The 23,609-nt window shown below is 41.2% G+C and overlaps 2 protein-coding genes across 4 annotated transcripts; one reads left to right on the forward strand and one right to left on the reverse strand.

The window, feature by feature from the left end:
* The first annotated feature begins 257 nt into the window (after positions 1-257).
* tmem178ba (transmembrane protein 178Ba) lies at positions 258-6,489 on the forward strand. Its single transcript, XM_058396939.1, has 4 exons — positions 258-4,325; positions 4,910-5,026; positions 5,577-5,714; positions 5,832-6,489. Exons 1-4 carry the CDS (start codon positions 3,971-3,973, stop codon positions 6,089-6,091), a joined length of 870 nt encoding a protein of 289 aa, XP_058252922.1. The 5' UTR covers positions 258-3,970; the 3' UTR covers positions 6,092-6,489.
* Positions 6,490-6,557: 68 nt separating this feature from the next.
* Positions 6,558-22,595, reverse strand: cnot4a (CCR4-NOT transcription complex, subunit 4a). 3 transcript variants are annotated; one of them, XM_058396935.1, is made up of 13 exons: positions 22,387-22,595; positions 19,692-19,924; positions 18,489-18,686; positions 15,647-15,733; positions 15,457-15,558; positions 14,988-15,113; positions 14,697-14,821; positions 13,672-13,881; positions 12,918-12,975; positions 11,188-11,443; positions 9,261-9,671; positions 8,773-9,015; positions 6,558-7,951 (listed from the first exon to the last, which is right to left on the reverse strand). In XM_058396935.1, exons 2-13 carry the CDS (start codon positions 19,863-19,865, stop codon positions 7,635-7,637), a joined length of 2,307 nt encoding a protein of 768 aa, XP_058252918.1. In that variant the 5' UTR covers positions 19,866-19,924; positions 22,387-22,595; the 3' UTR covers positions 6,558-7,634. The 3 variants fall into 3 exon arrangements, with proteins under 3 accessions (XP_058252918.1, XP_058252917.1, XP_058252919.1); XM_058396934.1 differs by having other exon boundaries at positions 8,773-9,018; XM_058396936.1 differs by lacking the exons at positions 15,457-15,558; positions 15,647-15,733 and having other exon boundaries at positions 8,773-9,018.
* Between the last annotated feature and the right edge of the window lie 1,014 nt (positions 22,596-23,609).

The raw sequence follows: 23,609 nt of genomic DNA on the forward strand, positions 1-23,609 counted from the left end.
TTTTTTTTTCATGTCAAGTCTCATTGTAACTGCACTAGTAATGTCATCCTGTGATGTCAGCGTGACACACAACCACTAATTTCTTGCAGGAATCACAAAATTACATCAGTCCTCAAATTACCACCTGGTACACTCATCACAAAATATATCTCAATATGAACGTGTTTTCTTGTAATTCACTTATGCACAAAATATTACCTAGATTGGTCAGTATTATTAAAAAAAAAAAAAATATATATATATATATATATATATATATATATATATATATATATTCATATATCTTTTTTATTTAAGAATGATCTTGAGTTGCAGTCAGTTGACTCTGCAGTGATGTAAGGGCAGATGGAGAACATTGCAGGGATGAGCTCACCACATGCCGTATTACACACAACACCAGCAGTGTATATCATCTACATCACACTGGTGGGGCCACACAGAAGCCAAAAAAAATAAATAATGAAAACACATTCTGCCACCAATTAACTATTAGAAATTGTGTAATTATTCTCCACTTTTTCCACAGTGGTGTTTCCAGTGACACGTAGTTTACAGCGGAAAAATCTAAAACCATGCAGTTTTGATCCAAAAATGTTTATTTAGCGAGACTGATTCATTTAACACAAATGAATGAATAAATAAATAATCTGTTGTTTTGCTTTTATGGTTCTACTCATATTTACAGTATTAGCTAGACTTCATCCTGGGTGGGTGCTGTGGACTGAGGCTGTGGCTGAGGGTAAGTGCACTGCTGCCATCTCGTGGACACGAGTGGAACTCCACCACGAGTGCAACATCAACATGGATAAGAATAAATATGCTCACGGTCATATAATTATTGTTACCATCCCTTAATTTTCGAGCATCAGCTGTTTGAGTTTATTGTGAAACTTACTAATGTACAAGACGTAAAATGTAAAAGAGTCGATTCCACACCTTTGTTTACATGGACTGCACTCAGCAGACGCCCCTTACGTAGAGCTACTTAGAAAAGTGCTTTATAATAATCTCCATCAAAACATTTCCTCATGCTATCATTAACTTAAAACCCGATCCGGGGAGCATAGCAGAGCCTGGAAACAGACCACACGAGTCAATGGACTTTATAACGAGTTCTAATTCAAGTGCTTGAGCTTTTATGCTTTGTGTTGAAAATATTCATTAGCAATATATAACCATGACACGAGAGTCGATTCATGTCGGGAACAACAGCCATCACTGTTTATTTTGGAGAAATATTTATTAAATGTATCCCAAACAAGCGCGGACTTGGTGATTTGGGGGCCCTAAGCGATTCCAGGTATGCGCATGTGCAGTACGATAGGGACGTTCCACTATTCATGAATCATGGGGGGGGGGCGCATTTGAAAAGATGTAATAATAACGTTAAAATCTTAATGGTTATAGACAGACCATACAGTATATGATAGAAACGTAATACGTACTATATGATTTGTATTGGTCGGGACCCCCTAATTCCCCGGGGCCCTAAGCGGCTGCTTACCTCGCTTATTGGTTAAGTCCGCCCCATCCCAAACTATTTTAGTACTGACTGTATGACTGCATCCAATAATTATTCTATACCATTTGAATTTTTGAAATGAACCAATCAGAAACAAGCCAGGGGTAAGCGGATATGACGTGACCGAGCTATATAAGGAATGCAGCACCGGTGTAAGGTTCAGAGAGCACGATTCCTAACCCTAGGCGAGTTCATACTTCCTGTCCGGTGAGATTACTGTTTTTGTCTCCAGCTTTCAGTAAGTAACAGGAAGTTTTCCGTGGCGCCCCGGTTGTGATAAAAGATTACAAAAAAAAAAAAGCTTGGAGTGTGCTCTCTGAAGCTCGGTGTCTCCGGGCTCGAGCGTGCCGTGTTGTGGACAGCCAGGCTGCCGCTAAGAGGTCTCCCCTCTGCCGCAGTGCGCTCGAGTCCGGAGGATCAGCACACACTGAGCAGATCAAACTGAGCATGGCTACTCTTTGCACATCCTTCCAGTGGTCATGCAGAAGTAGCCCCTGCTCAAACACATGCTTTCGAAGCCTTCTTTATTCACAGACAGTAGCCCTGGAGCACCGACACGGAGTTTAGAAGAAAAGGTGCAACGAGTTCTCCAGCATGCACGCTTTCACTAACTTCAGCAGTTGGTTCCCAAAGTCAGCAGTGTTCCTGGGGCATGTTAGGAACCTGATGCACAATTCTCCAAAGGTTACTTTTTACATTTTTAAAACCGAAATATAATGTTATAAAGTCTCCAGTGTTCACTACACGCTGCTTCTTTCCACTGCTGAGTAGTTCATTTAAAAAGACATTATTTTCTCTATCTATATAAACCCTAGTGATTGCTGATGCTGGAAATTTCTTTAAAAATATTTGCATGAATGACTCCTCATCGAATTGCATCTGGATAAAGGTTCATAGTCAGCAAAAAATAAAAAATATCCTGTCTGACTGAGGCAATAAACATTTTTCACACTGAGGGCACTTCAGAGAAACTTGGAACAGTTAGTGTTTTTATTTTTTTTTAATGCTTTATTTATTCATGAACAGTTTTACAACACCCTGTGTGTGGTTTATGAAACTGATATGCGTCACAATGACAAACTAGCAAGCTTGAGACCTTGGAGTTTCCAGGTTTTCAAATGATTGACTTCCTGTGTTAATTAAACTCAGGACCAGGGCTGTGTCTTTACACATGTCATTTAGCTTGTATAGCCAGATTTTAAGGCTTAATACAGAATTGAGTGAAATGTTTGGATTCTTCTAAAGTACATTTTAACCAAGTTTGTCAGGTGCTGGTGTAAGTATATGCTGGACTCTAAATACACAGGATTAATTAGCCTGGTCTTCATTAAATTGATTGTTTCTGGGTAGTTTTACCTAGCCCAGTCTCCTTTTGGTAAAAGGCTCCATTTGAACAAATTGCATTGCTGTCCTTTTGGGAAATGATTCATTAAAGAATGTCACTCTGTAATATGTTCAGTTTTATTTTTTAATAAAATCTTTAATGCTAAACTTGTAGTTCCTTTCTTTGTTGGTTGCTCCTGTCAATGATTTAACATGTTTTGTTTTATTTAAAAAAAAATCAATTTCTTTGCTCTTCATGACCTAATTTATCTTGCCAAAATGGACAAAACAGATGGCTTTTTCCGTTTGTTGTATAACACTTCAGCTTTAGCACTAAATGTTATTAGGTCTGTTGTTCTGTCCAGTGTTTGCCATCTCTTCAGTGGAATTAAACCAAATAATTAACTTGTATTAAAAGTTGTGTGAAGTGTTTTTCCACTGAACATGTCTAAGCTATTTGAGCACACTGCTGTATAGCTGACAAAATATTACATTCTTTCCAATGGCTAGAATACCTTCGGGTAATTTAGTCATATATGTAATGCATTCTTAATGAACTTTAAGGGCTATGTAATCGATCAGCAGTGGACTTTTTGGGAAGTTTCACTTGCAGACCCAAGACAGATTTGTTCACAGCACATGACATACAATGAAAATGTGGATGTATCTAATGCATTTGCGTAATTATGCATTTAGAGTATAAACAAGGTAAAGTTAAATAAAATGATTTAAAAAAAATGTATTTAAATATGACGCGTCCTTATGTAATATAACTATTTACAGATATAGTAGCCTATGTCTTTATGAAACACTATTTGTGTACTGAGGAAATGGCTTGTTTATTTTTTATTTTTTTCGCTCACCACAATAAAATTTCCGTTTTGCCCGATTGCCATATGTCAGTGGATGCGGTTCAAGTAAAAGCGAAAAGGTTGGATGTGATTCGCCGGAGCCTCGTGCAGCCAAGCCTACCGTTTAACGGTGGATTAAAATTGAGCAGCCCTTTAATAATTACTCGAAAGCGCGTATTTGCATGTGAACATTATTTTATTGTCGGAGTATGCGGTGGTTGTTTTGATCGGATGGAGCTGCTGCTGATGCGGCCTGAGCGGATACGCTGCTGAGATGGCGATGGGTAAATGGCTGCTGTACGCCGGTCTCGCGCTTTCTCTGCTCGCTTTGTGCTTCCTCACGGTCGCTGTCTCCTCCGATCACTGGTACGAAACGGACGCCAGGAGGTACAAAGAGCGCTGTCGGGCTTTCTCGAACCGTCGCACCGACCCGGGCTTCATCTACATCCCGAGCCACAGCCTCCCGCTGCGCGAGCCGCGGCCGCTGATGATGCGCGAGCGGAGGGAGCTGTTCGGCGCGAGCGCGGCGGATGAGTGCAAGCGCCGCTACAACTCCACCACCGTGGGTCTGTGGAGTAAATGCTACCGGCTCGGCTTCGACCGGAACATCGAGGAGCTCATTAAGAAAGGTGAGCACCTTCATCAGCCATTTTCATAAGCATTTCTTCCAGCAGGCTCTACTGATGTGTTAATGGCATGTTTAATAAATCAGCTGATGCCATTACCATGATGATACTAATGATTTTTTTTTTTTTAATTATTTCTCCATAAACCGCGTAGGCCACATCATTTCACAGATATAACTGAGATAGTCCTCAATCTGAAACATGCTGAGATGTGACACTGTGAACCTTCCAGATCCTGACAAGCAGACACATTTGTCCTCACACCTCACTTGCTGCATATCTCCCTGCTACTATTTATAAAGTGGACAATAACCTTATAAGGATGACTGCTTACAAAAGGCATAGATAAATGTGTAGTTATATGTCTCAATGCGTTAAATCTTGATTTTATACATGTCAGTGTTAGGCCTTTTCCTGAATGCCACATATATAGGTTAGTTAGATATGGACCATATGATCAGAGGCAGTTCAGGCTGTGTAGCTGACTCATGCTAATGCTCATTATCAACACCATTTTTTTTTCTTGCAACTTGTGCCACCTGATCATACTTGGCCTAAATTTGAACTTTCCTTTAAAATACATTTAGGGACTATTGAGAGGTGCTCCTACATCAAGTACTTCTACACTTCCTCGACTCTGGTGCGAAAGGATATCTCTTACAATATCACCAAGACCATTCAGCAGGATGACTGGCATGCCTTGCGTAAGTGAGATGTGATCTATATTAAGAGAACAATCTGATATTGTACTGTATTTTATCCAATTATTGTGACCCCTTAAATTGTAAAAACAAATTCCACGGACATCCTTAGTCAAGCTTTATCTATGGACTTAGTCTAACTGTTCAAATACTGGGCACATTAGATTGTAGTTGCATTATTTATAGGCCTACTGCAGCAGGAAATTGCAGAGCAAAACACTCTTTACATTCATATAGTGTTTTGTGTACAATAAATATATTCAGACATTGTCCAGCTGTAGTCCCTTGCATTCAACTCCACCTTTCACCCCACTAGCAAGGGCTAAACTTCTAAACCGTTGCCTCCACATGCTTTATCATTGTGTTAGCTAGCCTACTGTCCACTTTATGGCCTACCACTAATAAATTAAGATAATTAGATTAGGAGCATCATTCCACAAAATGATTAATAAGGTCTGAAATGTCTTTAAGATTATACCCCAAGCCACTTTGTCACACTGACACAAATAATTGTAAATCTTGATGGACATTTGATGCACAACTTGTTCCTCAGATCTGCGCCGGATGACAGCGGCCTTCATGGGCATGGCTCTATCCATCATCCTGTTTGGCTGGACAATAGGACTGCTAGGCTGCTGCTGGGATCAGGGCCTCATGCACTATGTTGCTGGCTTGCTTTTCCTCATGGGAGGTAAGACTTGTAGTACCAAAACCACTGCACATCTGATAAGCTGCCCTGATGTTATTTCCCATTTCAAGATTTTTTTTGCTTTAGCATTAAATGTTTTTTTTTCTCTTTATATCATAGGTACGTTTTGCATCATCGCCCTGTGTACTTGCGTGGCTGGAATCAATTTTGAACTTTCCCGCTACCCACGTTACTTATTCAGCCTCCCAGATGACATAAGCCACGGTTACGGCTGGTCCATGTTCAGCGCCTGGTGTGGTTTGGGACTTACACTTATTGCTGGTTTCTTCTGCACGCTGGCACCATCTATTCAACCTCCGCCACCACCTAGCCGTACTCCCTACTCTAAATCCCGCATGGAGAATGGCACAGTGTGCTAAACTACTATGGAACGGGCAGGAGGCATGAAAGAACACATGCCTTAACTATGTGACATTGTGAACTTTTTAAAGGGAGTGAAAACTCCACGATGTAAGCGTGTGATGGACAGTGTGTGTGTGTGTGTGTGGACCTCTGCTGTAGAAGCAGTTGTACAGACGTATAAAAGTGGTTGTCTTGACGTGATCAGAATATCGTCGATGGAGCAGTTCTCGTTCTGTTTCGGTGTGCATTGTGCATTTTCTTGATTTGAGAAAAGACTTAACATTTCACAAGACACGTTCACAAAGACGTCAAGGTTAAATATATAAATATATCTGATGAAAATAATGTGTAATAACATTACGTGCTGTTGTGATGCGCCCATTAGATAATAAAAACTCTTATTATAGGTGTTGTACATCATTTCTTTACTTGATGATGACTACAAAAATAAAAAGGGGGAAAAAAAACAGATTAAAACAGAGGCACCGAGTATTCAATTTTTATTTAGGATTTTTGTTGTTCCAGATCTGAAGAAAAGTCAATTCTTTTATTTTCTTTTAGCTCTTCCATTTGTATTAAATGTGTTATCTCAGCAGCATGTTTAAAAACAAAGAGGTTGTACTATACTGAATTTTTTCCTGAAAGAATGAAGGAGTGTGTCTGATAAATACTGTTTAGTACGGGCCACACAGTAGAGACCAAAACAAAAAGAGAAATGATTAGGAGGGCCTGAATTGGCCAGGAGGTGTTACTAAAACATCAGTCATCACTAAAGCTCACATTATCATTTCTACCTGCTATTTTTGCCACCCTTCCTTAGCTTTATCACAACTACATGTTTCAGATAGTCATGTTCAGCAACTTTGCACCGAAGTCTTAATGCTTCTCACTTAGTGTGGAGTGACGAAGTGCCACATGGTGGCATCCTGTACCCACTGTAGGTCATGTGGTAGTGAGATAGGCCCCAAACCCTCAGCCATCAGCAGGGCAGCGCTCCATCCTCTGATACAGAGGTACAGCAGTGACTCCCCGCATGCTGGCTAGGGGGCATCAGGGGGCTCTATCGATGCTTTGTAGCATTAAGACCCTCATGTGCATTTACACCGTGTTTACTCAAGGGTGACAGGCTCCGTTTTCATTGCCTCTGATTTCTGTGAGCCTCACTGACATTGACAAGTATTTCCTCTGAAATGACTGTCCAAATGACCTCACTGATTACCTAGTCATTAAGATCCCTGTCGTTAAGTAACACATTCACAGTATTAGATCAAAATTGGAGCCTAGAATGGATGAGTACGGTATGAGTTTTTAACCATTATTAATAATAGTGTGCGCATCAAATGTTTTTCAAACCCTCCTTGATTGCTTGCCTATGAACGATGGTCTGCCCCCACCCCACCAAACCGTTAATGTGTGCCTCAAAATACAGGAAAGAGGAGCGGGATAATGGAGAGGGACAGGGGGTCCGACAAATAAGAGCTTATGTTATTAATGATCAGGATATTTGCGCATCATTACAGTTAAGTTAACAGGGATGGAGAAAGAGATGAAGTTCTGTCCCTAGTGGCGCTCCATGGCGGCACTCTGTAGGAGGTCTGTTGTCGTCTGCGCTGGCGGTCTGAAGGCTGTCTGGAAGCCTGGGGGAGGAGAGTGGAAGTGGCTGGGAGCGAGTGATGGAGGAGGGAGGTACGGTGCCCAGCTGCCTCTGTGCAGAGGAAGCCGAACTGCGGAGTCCAGCATGCCCGAGTGACGAGGCTGAGACACCACTGAACCGCTCGGCCCATCTACCTCAGTCAGAGCTTGTAGAGACTTGAGCCAGTGAGGAGGGTTCTCATCCTGCACACAGTCCAAACTGTTGCCGGCGGATGCTGGGATACCTGCAGCAGCAAAGCACAAGAAATCAAGAGTGAAAACAGTGTTGGTATTCCAGTGAAATGTCTTGTATTTGGATGTTGTTGGATGAGCAAATATTTTTTTTTTTTTTAGACAATTAGCTTCCATGACCTATTATTCAGAGGGCGTTTCTGCTTGAAAATTGTAGAGGGTCATTACTTTTTAATATCTTGTCTGTACTTATGTCCATGATGATGATCATATATCAAATGACTAGAAGCATTTTGGTGGAAGATGATGGAAAAATCTGCATTTCTTTGTACTGATACCAATAAACTGTGCCGAGTATGAACAGAGAGAAAATATGGTTATTTATTATGTCAGGCTGTATTTTAAAAATGTATCAAAACCAGTGAGTTAAGGCATGATATAAAAATCCTAGCAATAGAGGATTTAAAAGAATTGCCAATAAATAATGTCTGTTTCTTCCTTGGCCTGCTGAGTTCTGATTACTTTTTCCACTAATATTTTTAGCTTGAGCTGATGTTAAAGAGATGAACTGACTGCGCTCATAAACCCCTGACGTCACAGTTTACTCAAGAACTGGCTCTTTTGCAGTTGGAAAAATAACCCAAAAGAACAAAGAAAAGAAAAAATTCCCTACGCAATAGGCACCTGTTCTGAATCAGCACTGGCACCTCACCAGTGGAAAGTCCCAACTGGAAATGTGCCTAGCCCAGCTGTTATATATTCAGACTACAAAGATCTTTAGCTGTGCCATGATTTAAAAAACTTTGTATATGCAATTTACATTTTCCAATTAATAAAGTTATGTACATATGTAATAATGTGTAATTTAAAGTACCAGTGATGATGGCTGGGTCCATCCAGCTTGTTGTGCCATCCCAACTCAGGCTGTGTGAGAGTCCCACTGGACCTGCTGGGATCCCCATGTGGTTCATACTGGAGGTGGATGAGGAGGAAGAAGAGGAAGATGATGATGTGGAATTCGGGATGCCTCCGAAGTTGATGTTGATATTCGGAAGGAGTGCTCTCAGGCCGTCCTGCCACTCTTTCACATTTATGCTTTCCACTGAACCGCTGTTTTCTGCTGAAGGAGAAAAACATTCGACTTAATGTGAAGACCGCAGTGCATCTTAAGTGAATGTCCTAAGCACACAAAGAACAGGGAGTGAGTTCAAAAGCATGGTATTTGGATCACCAGGTTACAGCTGGACATCTGGACAGCTACGATTAGCCCAGGTGCGACTATTTATCATCTGAACTACAATGCAGTTACATATTTAGGAGTTTAAATAGTGTTTAAGCTGTTGTGTGTGTGTGTGCATGCACCTGATATAGTTATTCCCCCGAGGCCTGTGCTGTGGTGTTGTGGTGGGCAGCTTGGGTCTAGGAAGTGGCTGTGTGTGAGGTGGTTTAAGTGTGCGAGGTTGTTGCGGGTAGGAAGGCCCATCCAGGGCTGGCGTGCAGGGGAGGCGTGGGCATGTGCGGGCAGGCTGAAGGAGTTGTAGAGGCCACGGTGCTGCAGGGGGGGAAGGCGTGGCTGGCCATTAGGGAGGAGTGAGGGGGAACGTGGCGAGGCTTCCTGCACCGACAGCTCCTTCTCAATGAGGTCAGCTAATGCTTTCCTCGTCACATCGAACGGGTCAAAACCTAGATCGTCCTCCTGCTGCTGCTGCTTGGCCGAAGAGCCGAAGCCAAAGGCTGCTTGCCAGTCTGTGGATGAGGACACGGGGATGGTGTCTGAAAAAGACAAACATGGTGTTAACATTCAAACTGGAGCACACAATCGCTTTGCTCCTCTAGTATGACCTACAGGGTATGTTCCCATCTGGGCAATTATTAAAAAAAAAATTAAATCTGTAAAATAAAATGTGAAGCTTATTTGCTCATCAGCTAACGTTCAACAAAAATTGGAGAGTTCTTTCAGAATTCTGACAGTGATCCAGTTTCTGTCCTAATCTTGCATACAAGTTTCCTATTACATAATAATATGAAATTGTAGATGTTGGCAGTTGTCCTAGTGAGACAGGTGCTAACAAAATGTCTGAAAATGAAGGTCACATCAGGAATGGAGCATTGTTTTGTATAGCCTAAATTAGGACACAGCCTGAATAGTGTAATAATATTTAGGCTATTTACTGGAGCCACAGAGCTGGTTCTTCCTAAATGTTCAACTTATCAGACACATTATTATTACCATTTTCATTAGATTCAAGTTTATTTTTTAAGGCTAGTTCATTTTGAATGATTACATTTTGGATTAAATCCATTCAAAAACTTATTATAATGTGGGATTTGTTTTCCAGTACATTGACATTTTTTAAAAATCACAGACCCCCTGGCTATCAGAACCATTGGCCTAAATAATAATGAGCTGGCACTGCATTTCTCTCCAAACAGACCGTGCATGGGAACTTCTTCTACAAGACGGATCTTATGCACTGTCCATGTAACTTAATGGTATTTTTACAATGTAAATTAATCAAACACTGTTAGCATTTACAGCATGTATGCTGAGAGATTATGCACCATTAAAAAAGAAAATAATGAACAGGCTGGTCTCAAGCAGACGGGGGAGCTTGTCAGGGTTCGACAGAGTCACTGACGGAACCTGATATTAAAATTATAAGGTCAGAGATAATGAGCAAGCGTATGTGAACTGGAAGTGATTATGGATAACTAGTACAATCGACAAGAGCAAAGACTCTTTATCTTACACTTAAAGATACTTGTGCATATTTGCATTAAAGCCATACACTCCACTTTATTAGGGATACCTACTCATTTATGCAGTTATCTAAGTAGCCAATCATGTGACCACATGTATCATGGTTAAAGTCACAGAGCTCATTTTTTGTGAAGAATAACCAAAGCTTTTGACAAGTGTCTGTGTGAAACATATGCATTGTGCTGCTGCCAAATGACTGGCTGATTAGATAACTGCATAATTAAACATAATTAGGTGTACCTAATACAGTGGATGTAGTTAGATAGGTAGTTAGAAGATAAAACACACAGATAGTTAGGAGACAAAAGAAAATATCCAAGCACACTGCTTAGTTACAACATGTTCTTTTTGTAAATACTGTACTAAACTGGTGAATAACGTTTTTTTGTGAGACGTACTTCTTGGTATAAGGGCTCATTATGATGGACCTAATGAATAAGACCATGAACAGGAAAAGACTACTCGAAGTGCGATGGCAGTTCACGTAGATCATCTAAGATACACTTAGTAATAATTCAATAAATATACCTGAGGTAAAGAGGCTCTGAGGTTCAGGGGTCATGGGCCAGTCAGAGCCACTCTGTGGGGAGGTAGGGAAAGATGGCAGGCTGCTGGGGATGGGGTTCGGATGTCTAAAGTTACTGTTGTCTGAGAAGAGCGACTGAGACTCAGCAGGCGCTCCCTCAAATGGTGAACGAGCTGTGAGTTCTGCCACACTGATGGGCACTGCCAGGCTTGGCTTAGAAAACCCAGGGGGAGGGGAAGGCGAGTCACTGCTCGGGACCTGAGAAAGCACAAAACATATTATATTACATAATACAATTAAACATACACTACTCACAAAAAGTTAAGGATATTTGGCATTTGGGTGAAATTTATGGAAAATGTAAAAAGTTCACGCTACAGTGATATTATATCATGAAAGTAGGGCATTTAAGTAGAAGCATGCAATGGTGATTTCCTCATCTCAAACAATTTATTGAAACAAAAGCCAACAACAGTGGTGGGTATACCACAACAAAAAATGTCAATGTCTCAATAATTTGTCATGTGACCTTGACCATCAATCACAGCTTGACAACAATGTCTCATGCTGTTCACGAGTCGACTTTTTGTCTGCTGAGGCACGGCATTCCGCTCTTCTTGAAGGGCGGCCCTCAGGTCATTGAGGTTCTGGGGTGCAGGGTTACGAGCCTCTACACGGCGACTCGGCTGATCCCATAGGTTTTCTATGGGATTTTATGCCTGTGTTGTTCACACAGGGGCACAATGACTGGATAATTGATGTTATTCAGGTAGTATTGGCTTGTCACTTTACCATTCACAAGATGTAGGGCAGTTCTGTATCGAGTAGACACACCTGCCCAGACTGTAACACCACCACAACAGTGGCTGATGCATAGCGCTCTCCTTGACATCTCAAACATCGTTGGTGGCCATCATTTCTGCTCAACGTGAATCGACTGTCATCAGAGAACAGCACTGAGGCCCACTGGTCCCTCGTCCAGCGTAAATGCTCCCTGGCCTGACGCCTGTGCCTGGTGGTGTGGTCAGGTACCCTTGCAGGTCATCTAGCACGCAGACCACGCTGATGTAAACGGTTTCTTGGGTGCCTCTCACCTCCCTTAAATGTGCCTGGAGTTGAGTGGCATTCATCATCCGGTTCCGCAGGGCACTGTTCACAATGGAGCGGTCTTCAACGTGGGATGTGGCCAAAGGACGTCCACTTCTATGCCTTTCTGTAATTCTTCCAGTCTCTCTGTATCTCTGTCGCAACCTGCTGATGACACTCTGACACTCTAAGCTCAGTGGCCACTTCCCTCTGAGAACATCCTATTTGATACAGTACACAGTACAACAGTACCTCACAATGGTGAGGTACTGTTGATCAATTGTTAGGTGTGGTCTTGGTCTCATGATGTCAAAATGTGAACAGCATGATGAAGAGGACTGTTTAAATACCAAATCTAATTGAACCAGAAAATGTATTGGTCGATTCATGGATCAAACACCAGTTGTGAATTTTGCCGTTAAGCACCTTGTTAGAGAACAGCAAGTTATGCAAAAAGTACTGAAACACTGAACAGTTGGACATGTGCATTCAAAAGTGTAGAGAAGATCAAATTAAGTTCACCTGTAAAGGTTATAGTGCATTTTAGGTGCATCCTGAAATTTCACCCGAAAGCCGAATATCCTTAACATTTTGTGAGTAGTGTATATAAAAGTGTAACATATAAAGCGTAAAGTGTAGTTCTTACCTGTGCTATATTCTCTCCGTTCCCTATACTTACAGGTTCTGTTGGTTTATCAACAGGACTGAAAGAAAATCAAGGTGTTTATCAGAACAAATGATTTCACATGAACAAAAATACTGATATGCCATACAGCAGCCAAGTTCAAGCAAGACAGTTCAAAAAAAAGAGATTTTTCAATGAAATGACGCCACAAGTATGCATTTCTCTTTCTACATCAAGGATAGTAAACCATGAGTGTCCAGAATCCAGCCTCAGGGTCAAATCTTTAATAAAACAGACAGGGTTTGACAGACAGACCAGGATGGAAGTTCTTAAAAAGCTATCTTTCCGTTTCTGTTACAAAGCAATGACACTGTGTACTCCTTCCACATATATGAAAAAGTGTCTAGTTATAGAAAGCTTAACCATATTAAAATGTTTTTTCTTGGATAATGAACACATGAACACACTTTGCCTTACACCCAGAAAAGCTGCTGCTGTGGGAAATGAATCAACACCTAGTGACCAATCAGATTTGAGAATTCAGCAGTACTGTGGTACACTGTAAAACATTTTCTCTGGCCATGATTAAAATTGCACACTACTGTACATTATTGTTAAGTCTGTGGGAAAAGTAGTATTTTGAACATCATATGATGTGGTATTCAGCTCTTCTGATCATGTGATCCTGTGGCATTCTTTGCAGAATACATATAAACTGAAACACCTGGATGAAAAAACATCTGTAGTATGTGTGAGTGTGTGAGGTGGTGTGTACCTGGTAGGTTCTAAGACTGAGGAAAAGTGTGAGAGTCCTGTGTTTTGATCTGTTCCTAACTCAGGGTCTGGATCTTCTGGGGTCATGTGATCCGAGTCTGTCAAACAGTCTAAAAGGGGCGGGGACTTCCGATGTTCTGTAGGTAAACCGTTCACTAGTTTACCGTAACCCTGTAATAAAGGCCAGCCCTCTTTACCACCACTGTTCTGTCTGTGGAGGGGGGGAAAAAAGCACAGTTTGTTTACAGGGTGATTTTAAACAATACAGTAATACCTCACACATCCGCGAGGTTACGTTCCAGGACCCATGGCGAATGATGAGGTTTCGCGGATGTGCGGTGGAGTCACTAAAAATGCTAATACTGTACTGTAAATGCTTTAGAGTTTAAACCCCAAATATGACCCCAATGATGCTCCCAAAACACAAAAAGTTAGCTTAATACATTACCCTTAAATAAAGAAATAAATGTTTGACGTAAAAATAGAGTACAGTATCGCCTGTATAAAAACCAAGGGAAAAAATTCACGGAATATACACGCGTGTTGAACTGAGTAGAAGGTGCAGGGAGATGAACCGTGACATCATGCATACAAAGCATCGTAGCTACCAGCCAATCAGCAGCTAGGTAAAACTGTTAATGCTCTGTGATTGGCTACTTCCAACCCTTCCAGCCAATAGCATGTCGTAATGGCTGTACTGTATGTACGTGATATCGGCGACGTTCGATATCATTAAAATAACATTTATATTTTATTTATATTGAGATTTTGTTGATTTTACTTTTAGATTTATATTACTAAATTAATAAACAAAATTTTTCTTAATACTTTTGCATGAAAATGTATAAATGGCCAAGAAATTAGCTGTAAACACTTTTTGAAAAATTCGCAGATGCAAATTAGTTAGGTTCCAATGAAAGTTTCGTGGATCAGTGAAGCCGCGAATCGTCAGACGCGGATCTGTGAGGTATTTCTGTAATGAACGGATCTTAAAAATCTAACTTCACTACAGTATGAAAAGCCCACCTTTGTGTAGCATTTGCTTTGTTTTTAGACTTTTCTCCTCCACATGTTGAAGTTTGTAGAAAGTTGGGATTTGCTTTGTAAAGATCTTGGAGTAGTTTTTGTTCATATTCCTGGTGTTTCCCAGCCTGCATAAACAAAACGACACATTGTCAAAGTATTAAGGAAAATTTTACATGATGATCATCTGCTTCAGTCGTGGCCACAAAAATTGCTTTAGTCTCTCTTCATCCAACACATTGATGATGATAATAATAATAATAATAATAAAAAAAATCATGATTCTGCACTCACCTGCATCTCTTCTTTAGTAAAACTAGCTGCCTCATCTCCCAGTTCATGCAGATACATGCAGTCTGGCTTAGGGCACTGCATACTTTTGAGGAAATAGCTGCAATACTTTGTTGTGCCTAAAGAAGCCTATAAGACAAAAACACTGACTCAATAAAAAACAATTAGCACCAATAAATCTAGCGCCACTTCACACTTTGACCCAGTAAAGTGTAAAGTAACCATCTATTCAACATATTCAGCAAGACATTGTTATTGTAGTCAATACGGCAAAAACACAATAAGGCTTCATCCATCAAGTTGTGTATTGTTAAATCTGATCATTAAGCAACTGTATGCTAATTGCATCTTTGGGATATGTGTAACTCATGTCTGGTCTTATCCAAACTAAAACACACCTTTCATCTGAGTCTGAGATTCATCATCTGAGTATCATGCTCATGCTTTCACTTCATCTGAGTATCATGCTCACCTTCAGTGTTCTACCGTCGACTACCACATTATTAACACACTGTATTGCTCTTAGGGCATCTTCTGAGCGGATGTATGTAACATAGGCACTGGCACTAGGACCCTGCAGAGTAAATGAGTATATTGTTTATTTAGTGAAAGACATTTTAGTGTACATGTTAAACCATTACTCTGGATGGGTTTACTCTCACCTGTGAGCCCGCATACGACGTACTGTTATTTATGACCACTTTATGTATTTTGCCGAACTTTCCAAAATACTCCGGCCTCTTAAGGACCTGCAAAATGGACATATACTAACTACCAAGTTCACATTATCAGAACAGAATACGCACGACACACCAAGACAATAAAGCAGCAATCAGTGACGTGTTATATATAATCAAGAAGTGCTGTACTTTTAGTTCTAGTTCATGAACTGGAAAATGAGAAACTATACTGAATCATTTCTGCACTGACCAGGTTCCTTTTGAAGCAAGTTCTGGACTCGGGGGTTAAGAGATTCACATTGACACAATAAATAACATCCTGTTACAAGCATTAACAACAAAACAATGACCTTTACTGGTTTTCAAATCCCGTATATTGAATATCTAAGATGATATGACAATCGAAACATTCCAGATTCAACATAAGCACACTTAAACACAACCCATCACATCACTATAGCCTTATTCATATGACAGTCATGGTGCGTTTTTTGGTCAGTTCCGCATCTCTAAGCATCCAGCTATTTTTACTTTGCTGTGGGTTTTAAAATTAGTAACGAACGTCCCTTTTTTTATCACACTACAGGACCATGAAAGCAAAGAGGCTGGAAAATCAAGGTGATTCACCCAGTCTGTTAGTGATGGCACAATGGCACATATTGTATCCCACAGAGTAGACTTTAGTCAGAAGGCTAATTCTGATTTCTACTATTTTTTTCATGGGTACAGAATAATAGACATTTCATTCTAATGTTATTCCTTACATAATTACGACAGATGTTATACAGTGAGGGAAAAAATTATTTGATCCCCTGCTGATTTTGTACGTTTGCCCACTGACAAAGAAATGACCAGTCTGTAATTTTAATGGTAGGTTTATCTGAACAGTGAGAGACAGAATAACAACAAAAAAAATCCAGAAAAACACATTTCAAAAAAGTTCTACATTGATTTGCATTTTATTGCAAAACATGACTTAGTACTTGGTGGCAGACCCTTGTTGACAATCACAGACGTCAGACATTTCTTGTAGTTGGCCACCAGGTTTGCACACATCTCACATCTCAAGGAATTTGGGCCCACTCCTCTTTGCAGATCCTCTCCAAGACATTAAGGATTTGCGGCTGACCCTTCAGCTCCCTCCACAGATTTTCTATGGGATTACGGTCTGGAGACTGGCTAGGCCACTACAGGACCTTAATGTGCTTCTTCTTGAACCACTCCTTTGTTGCCTTGGCCGTGTGTTTTGGGTCATTGTCAGGCTGGAATATCCATCCATGACCCATTTTCAATGCCCTGGCTGAGGGAAGGAGGTTCTCACTCAAGATTTAAAAGGTACATGGCCCCGTCCATCGTCCCTTTGATGCGGTGCAGTTGTCCTGTCACCTGGGGATGGTGTACTTGGGGGTCATAGGCAGCATTCCTCCTCCTCCAAACACGGCGAGTTGAGTTGATGCCAAAGAGCTGGATTTTGGTCTCATTTGACCACAACACTTTCACCCAGTTCTCCTCTGAATCATTCAGATGTTCACTGGCAAACTTCAGATGATCCTGTACATGTGCTTTCTTTAGCAGGGGGACCTTGCGGGCGTTACTGGATTTCACGGCGTAGTGTGTTACCAATTGTTTTCTTGGTGACTGTGGTCCCAGCTGCCTTGAGATCATTGACAAAATCCTCCAGTGTAATTCTGGGCTGATTCCTCGCCGTTCTCATGATCATTGAAACTCCATGAGGTGAGATCTTGCATGGAGCCCCAGACCGAGGAAGATCGACAGTCCTTTTGTGTTTCTTCCATTTGGGAATAATCGCACCAACTGTTGTCACCTTCTCACCAAGCTGCTTGGCGATGGTCTTGTAGCTCATTCCAGCCTTGTGTAGGTCTACAATCTTGTCCCTGACATCCATGGACAGCTCTTTGGTCTTGGCCATGATGGAGAGTTTGGAATCTGATTGATTGCTTCCTTCTGTGGACAGGTGTCTCTCATACAGGTAACCAGCTGAGATTAAGAGCAGTCCCCGAGAGTCCTACTGTAATCTCAGCTCCTTACCTGTATAAAAGACACCTGGGAGCCAGAAATCTTTCTGATTGATAGGGGATTAAATACTTATTTCACTCATTAAAATGCAAATCAATGTAGAACTTTTCTGAAATGTGTTTTTCTGGATTTTTTTTTGTTGTTATTCTGCCTCTCACTGTTCAAATACACCTACCATTAAAATTATAGACTGATCATTTCTTTGTCAGTGGGCAAACGTACAAAATCAGCATAATTTTTTCCCTCACTGTATGCTGTCAGTGTGCAATGATGAAGCAGGGTCATGTCACTACTGCTGCTAATTACCATAATAAATGCAATTATTTTGTGCATTATATTACATTACTATTGAATTTAAATGATGATCCTGTTAGCATGAAGTATGCAATGAACTGTTTCATGTGTAGCACAGACATCGCTGATACCAGTGTCTGCACCTGCCATTAGATGTTTATGATCTGATCATGTAGGCAGCAGACTCACTGGATGAGAAAAGAGCTCATGAAATAACACAGCCTGGAAGATTAATGACAGTGTTAAAGGTTAACGCTCATGTTCTTTTCCAGCCATTAAAGTGTCACAATATTCCAAGGTGTATCCCAAAGGTGAGCACAGGTAAAAACATACTACAGCAGGATTAACAGCACATGGTCAGTAACAACACTGTGTCTTAAACATCCGTAATTAAAGCCACCTCTCTCTCGTTACAAATCTGAAATAAGCACAGGATGACATTAGACAATGCCTGAGATGCATTACTAACAATAGCCGCTGCCGTTGCTCTTACCTCAGGGTCCGCAAGCCTCTGCGAGAGACCCACCACGAACACGAGGTTCCGCTGCACCACGCGCACGCTGGCCAGGTGCTTCCGGTTCTCCGTCACCTTCTGCTTCTTCTCGTTCTGCTTCTGCTTCTTCTCGTTCTTTATCCTCTGGATCTCCTCCTGTGAGAGGGGCTTGTACACAGCCGGATCCTCCGGGTATGGCTACAGCACACAAAGGACGATGAACGAGACACTGCTGTGAACTCTGCAAATCACCTCGTAAATAACGTTCTAATCAGTAGTGTGAACTGGACAATTTCATCCTCCACTCAGCATTTGACCACAGTATTAATGGAGATGGTAGGTACAGGGCTTGCTCATTGAGCTTTGGGCCTCCACCTATATACACAGTATATATACTTATACATTACTAATAAAACTTTCACTTAAGCTTAGACCCTGACTGAGACCACCATTTGTGAACTGCAAAGTCACAGGATCAAATAATAAATGGCTTCCTATTAGCCAGATTGTGCAGCACAATTTGTATAAGTAATCATATTGCTTACAAATATAATTATCCCATAAAGGGCATGTATGTTCAGCACAGGAAGCCATTTGGGATTTGGCCCACTCTTTCAGGGCTGATGATCACTGTTACCATGGAAACAAGCATAAATAAGGTTGGCGTTGTCAAACTTATTATGGAGAAAAGTGCATGTGCTGTAGTCAAAAAGTGTTTATGTTACACAATATTATGTTTTGGAAAAGTTATCAATCTGATCTGTTACAGGGTTATGAGCCTTTCCCCACTGGAGTAAACAGAAGCCTGCTCTTGTATGACTGGAAATAACTTCCCGGGAGTGCAGCCAAAATGGCCGCCTTTGTGGTGGTCAGACTTTACCATAAGCCTTAACATTGTTGTCGCTATGGTTACATGAGAGAAACGATTATCATCTGCCGCATCAAATGCTATGTTCAGTTGGAACTCTGACTAGGACGAATACAGGAAGTAGAGAAAGACATTCAGAGCAGAGCAGAGAGAGAGAGAGAGAGAGAGAGAGAGAGAGAGAGAGATTTATCACCCCGCTGTGTCAGAATCTGTGGGTTTGCTGGCATTTACATCTTCTAATTTACTGAACAACACTATAGAATAAAGCATTTAAACAGGAAGTAAGCCAGAGGAAGCAAGTCCCTAAACATCATCCACCAGCACTAGCGGCGTACCTTTCTACAGGCTGGGCAGAGGCCGTTCTCATCTGTCCGGATGCGATGCCAGCAGAAACGGCAGATCTGGTAGCCGCAGGTACACGGGAAGAAGTTGACATCGTCGATCTCCAGAGGCTCCATACACAGAGGGCACTCCATGGGGTCTTCCTTCAGCTCGGGGCTACGGGACATCTTATTGCACTGGTACGATGGGCGATCACGGCAGCTCACTACAGTGAGACACAGCGAAGCTGGAAGGAGACGGGAGACGCAGAGAGGAGAGAGTTGAGGCATGGGAATGACAAGAAGATGAGATTTGTGAGGACCCACTGAAGCAGAAAAACCCAGACTGTTTTTAATCGGAATGTCTTTAAATCGTTACTAGCGACCACCAGCCGTGATATAAATTGACAGCGTACAGTAACAAGATCATAGTGGAAGTTACACAAGACTCGATGTACTTTCCCAAACAGGGAAATGGAGCCATTTATCCACCTAATCTGATTTCCCTTTTCAGAATCTCATCATTAATGTCACACATAATCATTAAAACAGTAATATTTATGCCAATATAAAACAAATGTGCTTGTAGTGATTTTTTTTTTTAAATACAGTACAGACATCAGAGCTCTTAGTATTACCTTATACTCCATACTGATTTAATTCTGAAATCCTCTTACTAACCCGTTCGATTATCTATGAGCAAGTTATGAGAAACATCAGAGGAGTGATGGAGGCGTGCGTCATGACAACGTCTGCTCGGTGTTCATGAGCCTCCCGAACAGGCAGAAGAAAGAATTCTCATGGCTGAATATAATCCTAAAGCGCTTCATTTTTTTTTTTTTAACAAATACTCTATTCTTAATCACACGGAAAACAGAAGTAGTCCATTAAATCTTTATAGTCAGTGTGTTTTCTGTGACAGGAAACTCTGCAGGACAGAGGTCATTGCGCTTCTGCTGTTTCTCTGTAAGCAGCTTTTTTTTGTGTGTTAAACTGAGGATAGAGAAAAAAGCAGGCACAGTGAGAGAATGACTATTTATAGCTGCGATAACATAAGGGATAACCGGAACGCCGCAACGTTAAATGTAACTATAAACGGATAAAAAAAGGTAAAGATAAACCTTTCCCATCAAGCTGCATCATACCACTCTGTCGATCATTAGGTCTCTGTAACCGCACACCCTGTTGGTTTAAATACTGAAATTTTACAGCAAGATGATGATTAAAGCGTATTTTGGGAATTGGTGGAAACTCAGTGGAAGGAGCTACCAGCTAACATCTAGTCAGCACATAGTGACATAAAGACGAGATTTTGAAAACAGTCTTAAAGAGACAGTCAGATACAAAATGACTGAGCTCAAAAAGAAAATCACAGACCAATCATAGAGGTGACGCAGAGAGCACTGAGTATCAACCCCCACAGATCTAACACTGAGCATAGGACACAATTTGTCATAAAGTCCAGCTCTAACACCCCTGTAATATCTTGCATCACACTGCCCGAGTAGCTCACCGAAAATCGGTCGGTTATCGCAATGATGTCCGTATCAGATGAGTGATGTTTGGCAGGTCGAAATTTCAGCTCTGGATCAAAAACAGAAAAGCTGACATGCATTAAATCCTGGTGGGAATTTTTTAACGTGTAGCCAGATTCATCTCCGATAACAGCAGCTTCTCTGTGAGGATGCCGACATGGATGAGGATGAGGACATTTAGGGAAGGAGTTTCAGTATCGACGTTTACGAACATTTGGAAAGACTTTGAACACGGGACTTTGTGGTTTATGGAAACATGGTAGACAGAAAATCGTCTCCCAAAATGACTTGAAATGAAAAAGAGAAGCTGGTGAGTGAACCGCTGCTTGTAGCTCTTATAACGTAAGTGATAACACAAACCTGTTCTATACAACATGAAATCTAATGGTTAAAACAAATGATATGGTACTATTTAATGAATATTATTGTTGTAAAATATTGCTGTTTTATATGGAAAATAATGCACTTTATCACTGGTTTGTGTCTGTGAAACATCAGACCAGTGGGTTGTTGATTTTTTACCTACAACAGCATGCCCTTAAACGAGTCAAACTAAGCAAATTTCCACTGACCAATTATTTTAAAAGGCAAATCAACATCAGGCCAAAACACTTCTAAGTCTAATAACTATACCTACTCTGATTTATGCATGCTTTTAAAACTATAAGGTAGCTAGTGATGTGTAAATATCGGTCATCTCTGTAAGTCATGTTTCGGCGGTAACAGACTGCAGAGTGACACCGGTCAGGTGCGTCCACAGCTGGGACAGAGCTCGAAGTGACGAGAGGCATCCAAAACACACCAGCACTTTCAATACAGACACAACCAGGACAGATTTAAGTGTCCCCTCGGGCACATGAACAGATGTGACAATCTGGAAATCAGAGTTTTCCCTACACATTCGTCTGTTTCTGAGCGGCTGAGTGTGTTTGAGACTGCGGCCTACACCGGCCCGAAGCCTGCGCCTCTCCCACTGCTCACTCCGGCTCTGACCAAAGGGACGCCCGGTGTCAACCTTTGACTTTTCCCCCTTCACTCCCACTTAGACTTCCAGGTACTACCACGAGGAGTCTCGTATAGAAAAATGACTACAAGTCTATTAAAAACACAATATTTTCAGCTCAACTGTGGTGAGAACATTCACGCCAAGCGGTAGGTAGTTTTTGGATACTCACTTTAGCCGGGATTCCTCTCCGAAGATATTTATACAAATATCGAGGCGGAAACTGTTTTCTCAAAGCAGCTGGAGTTTCTCTTCTATCCTGTCCGGCTCTGTTTGGTTTTAAATGTTGGTTATAATATTTAGTCTAGTCTAACTATTTCCTTAGGCAGCAGCGTCTTACTACCATCTTACATTAAAATGAGGAGGAGGGAATACAGTATCCGCTCACTGCGCACAGTGTTTGCGCACACAGAGCCGAAGTGCATTGTGGGAGATGTAGTTCATTACAGCTGGCGCCATACTGTACAAAAACTACACTTACATTCAAGGGCTGCGGTGAACTTATGAACCGAGCACCATTTATTTTTTTGTTTTAAAAGTAGTTCTTAGTAACAATTACACAGTGCTTTTGGATTCTTGGATCTAATTCATCATAAGTTCCTGATAAGATTATCTCTGACCTAATTCAAATCACATGATTATATCAGTGTGTTTTTGCTAATACTGTGTTCTTTCCATATTAACACGTCATACACAGATACTCGTATAGTCAACGCTCCACATCATCTATTTATGTTAAACCGTAAATGGATTATAGAAAGTGTTATTAGAAAAATTGCTGTGTGGGTGTTTTCTATAAGAAGGCAACCATACAGAAGAAACCTGAACCTTCACTACAGTCAGCATCAGCATTTTGAGGAACTAACATCTTATTTCACTTGGCTACAGCTCAAGTGATTAAGGCCCAGGGTTGTTTATCGAAAGATTGGGGTTCAAGCCCCAGCACCCTCACCCTCACTGCTCCAGGATGCTGTATCATGGCTGACCCATGACTTTGGGAGTGGTGGTAGCTCAAGTGGTTAAGGCTCTGGGTCGTTGACTGGAAGATCGGGGTTCAAGCCACAGCACTGCCAAGCTGTCACCATTGGGCCCCTGAGCAAAGGTTAAAAACTAACCTTGCATCATGACTGACCCTGTGCTCTTCTAAAAACCCATCTGCATCATGGCTGACCCTGTGCTCTGACCTCAGCCCTCCAAGAATGGGAAATGCGAAGAAAGAATTTCACTGTGCAATAATGTATATGTGACAAAAATAAAGACAACTTAACTTAGATCTAAAAAAGTAAAGAAAAATTGCAAAAATTGATATACTATATGGGGAATAAATCTTCAGGACATGCGGTTAGGAAAAGGTTTAATTCTGCTTCACATCAGGTCATAGCACGTAAGCTCGGT

This window comes from Hemibagrus wyckioides, linkage group LG08, assembly GCF_019097595.1.
Source record: "Hemibagrus wyckioides isolate EC202008001 linkage group LG08, SWU_Hwy_1.0, whole genome shotgun sequence".
Lineage (NCBI taxonomy): Eukaryota > Metazoa > Chordata > Actinopteri > Siluriformes > Bagridae > Hemibagrus > Hemibagrus wyckioides.